This window comes from Piliocolobus tephrosceles, chromosome 5 (assembly GCF_002776525.5).
Source record: "Piliocolobus tephrosceles isolate RC106 chromosome 5, ASM277652v3, whole genome shotgun sequence".
In the NCBI taxonomy this organism is placed as follows: Eukaryota; Metazoa; Chordata; class Mammalia; order Primates; family Cercopithecidae; genus Piliocolobus; species Piliocolobus tephrosceles.
In genome coordinates this window covers 45,947,717-45,960,838 of record NC_045438.1, presented here as the reverse complement: position 1 = coordinate 45,960,838, position 13,122 = coordinate 45,947,717, and the positions used below count along the sequence as shown (strand labels likewise).

At 39.2% G+C, this 13,122-nt stretch overlaps 1 protein-coding gene across 4 annotated transcripts in view; it reads left to right on the top strand.

Annotated features, from left to right (window-relative positions):
• EPM2A (EPM2A glucan phosphatase, laforin) overlaps positions 1 to 13,122 on the top strand; it is a 134,363-nt gene that overhangs the window by 113,771 nt on the left and 7,470 nt on the right. For 3 of the 4 annotated variants that reach the window (XM_026447395.1, XM_026447398.1, XM_026447397.1), the window contains exon 3: positions 10,465 to 10,706. The exons of the other annotated variant lie outside the window; for it this stretch is intronic. In XM_026447395.1, the coding sequence (XP_026303180.1) occupies positions 10,465 to 10,706 (242 nt within the window). The remainder of the gene's footprint in view (positions 1 to 10,464; positions 10,707 to 13,122) is intronic. 4 annotated transcript variants of the gene reach the window in all.

Genomic DNA, 13,122 nt, shown 5'->3' with positions numbered 1-13,122 from the left:
TATGATATTGGCTGTGGGTTTGTCATAAATAGCTCTTATTATTTTGATATATATTCCATCAATACCGAATTTATTGAGCGTTTTTAGCATGAAGGGCTGTTGAATTTTGTCAAAGGTCTTTTCTGCATCTATTGAGATAATCATGTGGTTCTTGTCTTTGGTTATGTTTATATGCTGGATAACATTTATTGATTTGCGTATGTTGAACCAGCCTTGTATCCCAGGGATGAAGCCCACTTGATCATGGTGGATAAGCTTTTTGATGTGCTGCTGGATCCGGTCTGCCAGTATTTTATTGAGGATTTTTGCATCGATGTTCTTCAGGGGTAGTTGTCTAAAATTCTCTTTTTTTTTGCTGTGTCTCTGCCAGGCTTTGGTATCAAGATGATGCTGGCCTCATAAAATGAGTCAGGGAAGATTCCCTCTTTTTCTATTGATTGGAATAATTTCAGAAAGAATGGTACCAGCTCCTCCTTGTACCTCTGGTAGAATTCAGCTGTGAATCCATTTGGTCCTGGACTTTTTTTGATTGGTAGGCTATTAATTATTGCCTCAATTTCAGAGCCTGCTATTGGTCTATTCAGGGATTTAGCTTCTTCCTGGTTTATTCTTGGGAGAGTGTAATTGTCCAGGAAATTATCTATTTCTTCTAGATTTTCTAATTGATTTGTGTAGAGATGTTTATAGTATTCTCTGATGGTAGTTTGTATTTCTGTGGCGTCGGTGGTGATATCTCCTTTATCATTTTTTATTGCATGTATTTGATTCTTCTCTCTTTTCTTCTTTATTAGTCTTGCTAGAGGTCTATCAATTTTGTTGATCTTTTCAAAAAACCAACTCCTGGATTCATTGATTTTTTGGAGGGTTTTTTTTTGTCTCTATCTCCTTCAGTTCTGCTCTGATCTTAGTTATTTCTTGCCTTCTGCTAGCTTTTAAATGTATTTGCTCTTGCTTCTCTAGTTCTTTTAATTGTGATGTTAGAGTGTCCATTTTATATCTTTCCAGCTTTCTTTTGTGGGCATTTAGTGCTATAAATTTCCCTCTAAACAGTGCTTTAAATGTGTCCCAAAGATTCTGATATGTTGTATCTTTTTTCTCATTGGTTTCAAAGAACTTCTTTATTTCTGCCTTCATTTCGTTATGTACCCAGTAGTCATTCAGGAGCAGGTTATTCAGTTTCCATGTCGTTGAGCGGTGTTTATTGAGTTTCTTAGTCCTGAGTTGTAGTTTGATTGCACTGTGGTCTGAGAGACAGTTTGTTATAATTTCTGTTCTTGTACATTTGCTGAGGAGTGCTTTATTTCCAATTATGTGGTCAATTTTGGAATAAGTGTAATGTGGTCCTGAGAAGAATGTATATTCTGTTGATTTTGGGTGGAGAGTTCTGTAGATGTCTATTAGGTCTGCTTGCTGCAGAGAGGAGTTCAATTCCTGGATATCCTTGTTAACTTTCTGTCTCGTTGATCTGTCTAATGTTGACAGTGGAGTGTTGAAGTCTCCCATTATTATTGTATGGGAGTCTAAGTCTCTTTGTAAGTCTCTAAAGACTTGCTTTATGAATCTGGGTGCTCCTGTTTTGGGTGCATATATATTTAGGATAGTTCGCTCTTCCTGTTGTATTGATCCCTTTACCATTATGTAATGGCCTTCTTTGTCTCTTTTGATCTTTGATGGTTTAAAGTCTGTTTTATCAGAGACTAGGATTGCAACCCTTGCTTTTTTTCTTCTCCATTTGCTTGGTAGATCTTCCTCCATCCCTTTATTTTGAGCCTATGTATGTCTCTGCATGTGAGATGGGTCTCTTGAATACAGCAGACTGATGTGTCTCGATTCTTTATCCAGTTTGCCAGTCTGTGTCTTTTAATTGGACCATTTAGTCCATTTATATTTAAGGTTAATATTGTTATGTGTGGACTTGATCCTGCCATTATGATATTAACTGGTTATTTTGCTCGTTAGTTGATGCAGTTTCTTCCTAGCCTCGATGGTCTTTACATTTTGGCATGTTTTTGCAATGGCTGGTACCGGTTGCTCCTTTCCATGTTTAGGGCTTCCTTCAGGGTCTCTTGTAAGGCAGGCCTGGTGGTGACAAAATCTCTAAGCATTTGCTTATCTCTAAAGGATTTTATTTCTCCTTCACTGATGAAACTTAGTTTGGCTGGATATGAAATTTTGGGTTTAAAATTCTTTTCTTTAAGAATGTTGAATATTGGCCCCTACTCTCTTCTGGCTTGTAGAGTTTCTGCCGAGATATCTGCTGTTAGTCTGATGGGCTTCCCTTTGTGAGTAACTCGACCTTTCTCTCTGGCTGCCCTTCAGAATCTTTCCTTCTTTCCAACTTTGGTTAGTCTGGCAATTATGTGTCTTGGAGTTGCTCTTCTCTAGGAGTATCTTTGTGGTGTTCTCTGTATTTCCTGAATTTGAATGTTGGCCTGCCCTACTAGGTTGGAGAAGTTCTCCTGGATGATATCCTGAAGTGTGTTTTCCAACTTGGTTCCATTTTCCCCCTCACTTTCAGGCACCCAATCAGACGTAGATTTGGTCTTTTTACATAATCCCTTACCTCTTGCAGGCTTTGTTCATTTCTTTTTCTTCTTTTTTCTTTAGATTTCTCTTCTCACTTCATTTCATTCATTTGATCCTCCATCGCTGATACTCTTTCTTCCAGTTGATCGAGTCGGTTACTGAAGCTTGTGCATTTGTCACATATTTCTTCTGTCATGGTTTTCATCTCTGTCAGTTCATTTATGGCCTTCTCTGCATTAATTATTCTATTTATCAATTCTTCCACTCTTTTTTCAAGATTTTTAGTTTCTTTGCGCTGGGTACGTAATTCCTCCTTTAGCTCCGAGAAGTTTGATGGACTGAAGCCTTCTTCTCTCATCTCGTCAAAGTCATTCTCCATCCAGCTTTTATCTGTTGCTGGCGATGAGCTGCGTTCCTTTGCAGGGGGATATGTGCTCTTATTTTTTCAATTTCCAGCTTTTCTGCCCGCTTTTTCCCCATCTTTGTGGTTTTATCTGCCTCTGATCTTTGATGATGGTGATGTACTGATGGGGTTTTGGTGTGGGTGTCTTTCCTGTTTGATAGTTTTCCTTCTAACAGTCAGGACCCTCAGCTGTAGGTCTGTTGGAGATTGCTTGAGGTCCACTCCAGACCCTGTTTGCCTGGGTATCAGCAGCAGATGCTGCAGAAGATAGAATATTGCTGAACAGCGAATGTACCTGTCTGATTCTTGCTTTGGAAGCTTCCTCTCAGGGGTGTACTCCACCGTGTGAGGTGTGTGGTGTCGGCCTGCTCCTAGTGGGGGATGTCTCCCAGTTAGACTACTCAGGGGTCAGGGACCCACTTCAGCAGTCAGTCTCAGATCTCAACCTCCATGTTGGGAGATCCACTGCTCTTTTCAAAGCTGTCAGAGTCGTTTGCCTCTGCAGAGGTTTCTGCTGCTTTGTTGTTGTTGTTGTTGTTGATTAGCTGTGCCCTGTCCCCAGAGGTGGAGTCTACAGAGACAGGGAGGGCTCCTTGAGCTGCTGTGAGCTCCACCCAGTTGGAGCTTCCCAGCGGCTTTGTTTACCTACTTAATCCTCAGCAATGGCGGGTGCCCATCCCCCAGCCTCACTGGTGCTTTGCAGTTAGATCACAGACTGCTGTGCTATCAATGAGGGAGGCTCTGTGGGAGGCTCTGTGGGAGGGCATGGGACCCTCCCGGCCAGGGGTGGGATATAATCTCCTGGTGTGCCCGTTTGCTAAGACCCTTGGTAGAGCGCAGTATTGGGGTGGGAGTTACCTGATTTTCCAGGTGTTGTGTGTCTCAGTTCCCCTGGCTAGGAAAAGGGATTCCCTTCCCCCTTGTGCTTCCCAGGTGAGGCGATGCCTCCGCCTGCTTCAGCTCTCACTGGTCGGGCTGCAGCAGCTGACCAGCACCAATTGTCCGGCACTCCCTAGTGAGATGAAGCCAGTACCTCAGTTGAAAATGCAGAAATCACCTGTCTTCTGTGTCACTCGCACTGGGAGCTGGAGACTGGAGCTCTTCCTTTCCTTGGTCTTTTGTGCTTCCTAATTCAATATACAAGGGATTGATTTTAAACAAGTCCTTTCAAATTCACTAAGTAGAAAAAAATTAAATATGGCATTTTAACATTTCAAGGAATGCTCAGCATTGGAAACAACATTAACAAACCAATAGTCTATTTTCAAGGCACATTTTGTTTAAATCGTTATCAAGGTAACCAAGTCGTAGCCTGATTATTTGCCTCAATCTTTGTGCTGCCTCATAATTGACTTTAAGGAAACAAAGGGTGCTACTTGCCTTATTTGCAATTATAATCTGTTGATATGACATCTAAATCAAGTTTCAGGGCTATATATGCTCAAAAACAAGAAGGCCAAACTCTCTTGGACTCAGTCTTATGAAGTTGTGAGTTTGAGAAACTGCTCTTACATTAAGTGATTCTCCATTAAGGTTCATTCTCTGAGAGTCATGTAAGAGGACTCAGGACTATACCACGTTTCTTAAAACTAGATACCCCAGAACTCCAGTACCAAATCATTACATCAAGAAGGGGCCCACATATTTCAGTCATTTTAGTCAGGGTCTAGTGATCTTTTCCCCCATGTGGGAGGTGCTCAGGACATCAGTGAAGGAAGGAAGACAGATAGTATTGTGTAAAGAGAGCATTTGGGAACTACCATCAAATGCTAATTGTATTTGCAAGAATTCCAAACATCAGGATGAATGGGGGAAAAGATCTATTCTATGCTTTAAGGACGTCTGGTGTATGGATATTTGAAAAGAGTCTGGATGATTGAATGAATCTATTTTAAGATGTTTAGACTTTATTGGGTTGCTAAGTCTGCTTTAACAAAGTGCCACAGACAGTGTGGCTTAAACAATAGAAGCTTATTATTTCACAGTTCTGGAGGCTGAAAGTCTGAGAGCAAGGTGTCCACAGGGTTGACTCCTTCTAAGGGCTGAGTGGCAGCATCTGTTTGAAGCCATCTTCTCCCTGTATCTTCACATTGTCTTCCCTCTGTGTCTGTGTTCAAACCGGCCTCTTATAAGGACACTAGTCATTCAAGTCAGTGCTTACTCTAATTACCTCAGTTTTACTTTATCACCTCTGTAGAGACCCTGTCTCCAAATATAGTCACATTCTCAGTTCCTAAGGGTTAGGACTTTAACATAGGAGTTTGGGGATGGGGACACAAGTCAATCTGTAATAGGCCTTTATAATTAATTTAATGATATGGCATTTTATAATATGCAAAATAAAAGAGCATTGTGTCAAAAATTATTTGCTTTCATATGGCTGTAAACTACATAGTATATCCCCAAAATGTAAGAAATGAACTGGACTTACAGAATTAACTTGTACTCTATATGAGTCTATGACTCATAAGAAAACTGTAATAAAACTGTGTTTTAATAAAGAAGCTAATTAGTATCACTTTCTTAAATGGAATTTGTCTTTAAGCAGTTATTCAGCCTTAACTGGAGCCTGTTATAAGTACCCTTTTCGGGTAGAGGTTTGGCATTAATAACTTAACACTGGATGCTAGAGGACAGATTTTCAGCAGAAGGAGCTGTATGTGCTACTGAGCCTGGAGCTTACCAGAAGTTGATTTTAATGTTTCTCTTGCTTTCCCACTAATGAGATCTAAATTATAGGACTGATGTTTAAAAGCCAGATCACATTTTAATTTCTCATTGAATTGCCCATAAAATATTAAATAAGATAAATGCAGCACAATTATCCAACTTAGGAAATGTGCTTTTTTTTTTCTTTCCTTTTAAATTCTTAGTTGGGTTTTGTTAAGAGCTTCAGCAAAATCAATTTTCTCTATTTTTTGAAATTGTGCTCGTTCGTATGGCTAGGAAGAGGGCACTGCAATTCAACAGTTGGGGTCTTTAGATGTGATAAATAAACAAAAGCTGATTCTATTATTCCTGTGGTTTTCTTCATCTTTTTTTCTTTCTATGGATACAAAATAATGCTAATTTTCACCTTTAGGAAAAGGTTATTCTGCCATTTCTCATGGCCATTAGTGATGGAAGCTCTAATGTGAAGTATGTAGAATGGACTTGTCTCCCAATACCTTTTGTCTTTTAGACACCCACTTCTCCTGTCGATACCCTGTGGTGATTTTTACAAAGTGCTTGGATGCTCATTCTGACTGATGTATTCATTATTGCCAGTGAGGCTTCCTTTCACTGACAGCTGAGCCTCTGATGCATACGCTTCAGTAGCTGTTGGACCACAGGCCCAAGACTGATGGGTGAAACAAATATTGTAGTATTATGATATGATTACCTGGAACCACAAATCCAGATTCACTCAAATGAATTAGATTGATTTTGATTTGCAGTCCAAGAAAATAAGGTTCCAGAATTTCAGCCATCTACTCTTTCCTCTGGTCTTTACATAAGTTATAATATTACTTGGGTAGATTTTATTTATGTATAATCTGATTAGAGCACAGTAGAAATAGTCAAAACCCTAGTTAATAATTTTTTTCTACAAAAGTACATTCTTATGCATAGGAGTATATTAAATATTTGTCATGACTCAGAAGTAGATTTAGTTTTGACCAGTTAGAAGGTACTGTACATTAAACACATGGATATACATTGTCTGTAATAACAAATAATTTCTCACTCCTCACTATCTAGTAATTACTTGTAGTCTTGACACTATTTTTTGGATAAAGATAAGAACTTACCTTAATTTGTAGATATGTCAGACTGAGGAAGCCCATTTTTTCTCATCTCCATATTTTTTACTGATATTAAAAAAAAAGGTATTGGGCTCTATATATGTTAAGCTTCCCTTACTTGCATATGGAGACCTTGGACTGGTGGTCCAAGGTTGGTTGTTCTAGAATCTTCTGCATGTGTAATCTGGTTAATTTCTAAACAGACCAAAAATCAAATAATCTACAGAATTATAGGCCTAACTCCCAAGCCTCTCTATAAGTATCTCTGAGATGGATTCTGGTAATAGATGTTTTTATAAAAGTACCTCATGTGTCTTGAATGAATAGTCAGGTTTGGGAACTTCTGTCCTGAGCTGACTGAGTGTCAATACCCTTTTGGTTCAGTTAGCATCTCTTTATCTTTCCAAATAGTCTATAGTGGAGTTGCCAGAAATCTCTGAATTCATGATTGATCGTGGATTACTTATGAAACAAGTCTCTGGAAGTTTTATGATATAATTGTAAGCTATAACTTTTGTTCCATTATATCTTTGAATTTTGATATGTCTTGCATTAAAACTACCCTTATAGAGAATTTTTATTCTCTAATCTCATATTTCAACAGGCTTCTTTTCACCCTAAAAATCCTGATTTTAAAAATTGCTTAAAATAACATTGATACCAAGAGAAGACTAAAACTGAGATGAGATGATTAAAAATGAATTTTAAATGGTATCAAATTATCCTCTTTTGAATGAATAAGTAAAAGTTTAGTTACTTTTTAGAAAGCATATCATGCATCTTGTTACCCCCAGTGAATCCTGTAACTAGAAATATATCTCCTACTTTTGGAAAACAAACTGAAGTAGGATGCACATGAAGGGCACTTTAGCTGTCTGATTAAGCAGAAGCCATTGATGTGTTTGTTTCCAACAGGCCCAGTCTCTGTCTATGCATCCCATATAAGATTCTGTACAAATCACTTTATAACTTTACTTTTCTATCTTTCAATATAGTGTTTGTTTTCAGAGTTTATCTTTCGTTATCTGTCTCTTAGGTTTAGAACATCCTGTTTTAAAATATCAGAAATTATTTCATACTCATTTCTTAAATATGGACTCTGACTTCCACCATATCTGGATGTATATTTTAAGGACTTATTTACATCAGAAATGTTATGTGTGAAATATATGTGTTAAGCTACCAGCTTTGGGCCTGTGTATCTTTGACTTGTTCTGAGTTTCCCTATCACCTTAAAAACATTTGAAGGCCAGGGCTGAAGGAGATGTTAGAATAACACCTCTTTTAGCAACACCATGTGACTTTATAGACTGACTGGTTTGGGATATGCTGACTCTGATTTCTTATATTGCAGGCTCAAATGTCCTAATTTACCCTTTGTGTATCTCTATGAACTATTCTGGAGCCTTTATGTAACCTTGTGTGAAAAATCAGTCCGCCATTTTGTTGTGGCATTTACTGACTAGCTAAATTCTAACTAGTGCCCACTCAAAGAGTGCAATATTCCAGAAAATGCTGAGTGCTATTTGGATTTTAGCTTGCTTGTCAAGAATATTCTCTTTAATATTTTACCAGTCCTCTTTAAAATTTTGCCAGTAAAAAAAATATTCATTACTATCTTATAATAATTCCTATATCTTGGTTATATAATGGAAGTGTCCACTTCCCTCTTTTCCAGCTTAGGAGCTTTAGTGTGGTCAGTTCAACCCCAAGGTATACATATGGGAGCCCAGCACTATCATCTCGCTAGGCATCCAGCAGGTCGCTGGGTAAGGGATCTTTAAAAGATCTGGAAGGAGGGATGGGACATCTAGATAGAGGCAGGTCTCACTCAGCAGCCAGAGAGAAGGGGAAATCACCAAGTGGGTGTGAAGTTTCCCCCTGAATACTCAGCTCTCCACGTCCTGGTGAAGCACGGCTCTTGGGCACCCTGTGAATATCCTTGCTCAAGGTCTTTCTGTCAGTCCACTGGTTCCAGTGGAGTATCTAAGAATTATCTGGGGCCAGGGATAAGATGAAGGCCTTGGATTTCATGTCCGTCTTTCCATCACCATTAGGTCTTTTGCAATTTCTAACTTTTCTTTTATCATTTTTTCCCATAATAATCCTCAGTAAGGATTTCCACAAGGAAATTCCTAATAACCCTTTAGACAAGAACACAAGCAGGAAAAAAACAGTTTATCCTCTTCTGTAGGGGAAGCAGGGCTCAGGCTTTAGACAGATAGTGCCAGATCTTCTGAAATAATTGTCATTGATTATGGGTCATGACCACATTAGAAGATTAGTAATTGGCTTCTCCTGTTAACATCAGCAATGACAGCAACCACCAAAAGGAAAAAAGCAAAAAACAAAACAAAAAAAAACTAGCTTTCATACAAAAAAAAAAAAATAGGGTATTTTCTATTTTGCAGCATTCAAATGAATATAGGAAACAATGAAAAATTAACTGAATAATCTTTACAATGCAATGCAAAGTAAATTACAAAAATAAGTAAATCACTGTAGCTAGACATAAAATCCACTTGCATTTACTGTGCATCCACTGGTTTCAGTCCAATTCAGATGTATTATTTAATTGTATTTATTCCTTACAAGATTTTTATTTGTTATTTTTAGACCCATTCTAAAGATGAGCACACCAACAGGTTAGAGCTGATAAATAACTTGGCCGAACATCAGACAATTATTACTAAATATGTTAACAAAATCTTTTATTTTTATTTTTATTTATTTATTTATTTAATTTGAGACAACCTTGCTTTGTCACCCAGGCTGGAGTGCAGTGGTGTGATCTCGGCTCACTGCAACCTCCACCTTCTGGGTTCAAGCTATTCTCCTGCCTCAGCCTCCCGAGTAGCTGGGATTACAGGTGCCCACCACCACGCCCAGCTAATTTTTGTATTTTTAGTTGAATCGGCCAGGCTGGTCTCAAACTCCTAACCTCAGGTGATCTGCCTGCCTTGGCCTCCCAAAGTGCTGGGATTACAGGCGTGAGCCACTGCATCTGGCTGGATAAACATATTTTATTTTATTTTTTTCTCCTTGAGTTCTTGTCTAAAGGGTTATTAAAATTTTTCTGAGTTTTTAACGTTTTCATTTCATTATTTTTTTTTCTATAATAAACCTCAATGAGAATTTCCAAAAGGAAATTATGTTGCTATTTCTCTTTCTTACCTTGTAGCATTAGATGAAACCTATAGAACAATGCTAGGTACTAATGGAATGAATGTTGATTCTCATTTTATTTAAAAGAAATCTGTTGTTTGTTAGCTTCTGCTCTGTAGCGTATTTTGAAAGTCTCATACTGTTTGAAATTTTTATGTAGACTTTTAAACCAGAATGCCTGCTGAAATTTGTTTTTCAGAATTTATTTATATAATTACAGGAATTTTCACCTTTAATTTGTTAGTATTTGAAGTCTGTTGATGGATTTTTATCATGTGGAGCCATATATGCATTCATGGAATAAGTACATCTTGGTAGACTTATTTTAATATATTGCTTGATTTGGTTTGCAGATGTCCATTTCCTGGTGTTCTAGTTAATTGGATTACTTGCTTTCCCCAAAGCAACATCACCAGTACTTTTTCTTTCAATAATAACATTGGTGCTTATATTCTAAAATATCTAGCTTTTCCTATGCCAGACTTAAAGGTTAGTTATATTTTAATACTACATATTTTTATGCAGCTCCTTAAACGTCAAATCAGAACAATACTAGTAATAGTTGACTCCGTATGTTCTCATTAGAATTCTACCAAATATCTGGCTGGGTAGCTGCCCTCGTCAAGTGGAACATGTAACCATCAAACTGAAGCATGAATTGGGGATTACAGCTGTAATGAATTTCCAGACTGAATGGGATATTGTACAGAATTCCTCAGGCTGTAACCGCTACCCAGAGCCCATGACTCCAGACACTATGATTAAACTATATAGGGAAGAAGGCTTGGCCTACATCTGGATGCCAACACCAGATATGAGCACCGAAGGTAAGGATCAGAACTGTTCTGCCTCCTTGCTGTGTTTCAGAGAAACCCTTGCTTGCTTACTGTCTGTCTATCATCTATAATTTAATATCTTAAAAATGAATGGTAGAAATATAATAAATATAAGATTTTAGATTTTATATATATAGTACATATGTTTTGACACTGTGGCTAAGATACTGTTTAATGTGGCTTCTTTGTTTATTCATTCAACACATATTTATTGTGTATGTACTGGGTATGCAGCATTATGCTGGTAGCTAGGAATACAGCAGTAAAGAAAGACAGGCACAACTTCTGCTCCCATGGAGCGCATTGTCCTATAGGGATGACAAATGTTATAGAAGTTTAAAACTATGATGAATTTTTTTGTTAGAAAAGTACATAGGTATTGCTATGAGATTATGTACAGGTAATCAGGCCAAGGAAGGGGGATCAAAGAGGGTTTTCTTGGAAAGTAGTGTTTGGGCTAATATCTGAGGTTGTCCGAAGGAAGAGTAAGTGGAGACAGTGTCCCAGGCAGAAGCAGCAGCTTAGAAGAATCCTTGTGGCAGGAGAGAGCACAGAGCATTGCAAAAACTGAAAGACCAATGTGGCTTCGATCACAAAATGAGGAAAGATGATCCTGCAGGATATGAGGGACGAAAAGGACTTTAGACGCTATAGGAAGAAGCAGTTGTGCAGTAATACGAGTTCAACACTAATTACAGCACAGAGAGGAACGGGTAAGAGAGGAGTGAGGACCCTGCTGGAGGAGGGTTGTGCATGGGAAGAGCACATTCTGGGGAGCGACAAAGGGAGGCTGCATGAATGCCATGAATGCATGAGGTGGGCATGGCTTTGATAGGTAGATGTGGAGGGAGAAAGGGCATGCTGGGGGAAGCAGCAGCACAGGCGATGACACAGAAACATGGAATTTTAGAGGAATGATACAGATTTTAGCCCGGTTGTAGAATAGGGTACTTGTCGAAAAGGAATGGAGATAACTACAGTCGGCAGAGGAGAGAAACAAGTTACACCGGTAGTATCAAGCAGCTGTCAGCAGGGAGCAGCAGAGAGCTTTGGAAATGGGAGAGGCTAAGGAGTTTTGTGACCTCCTCTACTGGGTAAAGGACAGTGATATCCAGCTTAGAGACATTTCTATCTTTAGCCCTCTTCCCCCAAATGTGTATTATGTACAAAACACTCTCCTAAGCAATTTACAAGAATTAGCTTATTTAATTCACATAATAAGACTCCAGGCAGATATTGTAGCTGCCTGCGTTTTGCAGACGAAGAGGCTGAGGTATGAAAAGTTATTGCCCATGTCATAGAACTAAAAGAGGCCCATTCTGAATTTCAAGGCGGGCAGTCGGACCCAAAACATTGCTCCAGACGGCAGCTTTACCAGCTTTGAAGCTTCTCCCTGCGTTCTTACACAAACGCTTCAGGTAGGTTCTTCAGACCCATGCAATTTCAACCCCTTATGTTCACGATCATCTGGAGTTAGGCAGAGCCTACAAATTGCAAGGGAAGTAGCTTGTCTCCCCAAGAGTGAATGGTCTGCAAGACAGCAGGCCATGAGGACCACAGGAAACCTACATTCCTGGGCCTTGCCCACCTCAGGCCGTTATGGATCTCAGGTGGTCCTCCTGGCCAGGCTGGGCCCCTTTGTTGGTCTGTGTCTGAGCTGAATTATCCTTGGGGATGGGTATTTTTGTTCCTGAAGGTAGAGAGCACTGATGACAGTCTGGTTATTCCTCTTGGTAACCTGATGTAAGGAAGCATGATTTAGCTGTAAGAGCTCTGCCCTTCTTCAATGAAGAAAAAAAAGAAAAACTTCATTTGCAAAGATGCACATTGGTTGAATCTAGGTGATATTCACCTTGTCCAGCTGGTTTTCCTGGTTTCAAAACAGAGAAGATAGTTAGGATTTGTAGAACTGTACAGAATGCATTTTGATGTTAGCATCTCTGAATCTGATTTGACAGCATCGTTATCCCATTGGAGAATGATGTGAGATGAGGCTGGGAGAAGTTGGGCTGCCAAGTGTGCCACGTATCCCCTGCCATCCCATCCCAACCCACACACTGATTACTTTGAAGGCTCTGCTGACAAATCGGTAATTTGCTTGATAGTTTGGGACTCTGTGGAAGCCTGAGGGAAAACTAGATCCCCAAGGACCCATTGTCATTATATTCACACCTTTTTTGCAGTCAGTGGGTCAACAGGTCACAGAAGCAGAGCTTCTTTCAGTCTCAGACAGTGCTGTGGCATTTGAGCTGCAAAACACAAGCTTCTACTTTAGATAAAGGCCCAGCTGTAAGACCGACTAATGGATTTCTTTGGCTTGGCTTAACCTAGGGGGGTAATCCAAGGGTTAACAACCGCTTTTGAGTGGGAGGGGAACTTTTTATCAATAGACCGATCTCTGTGGCTC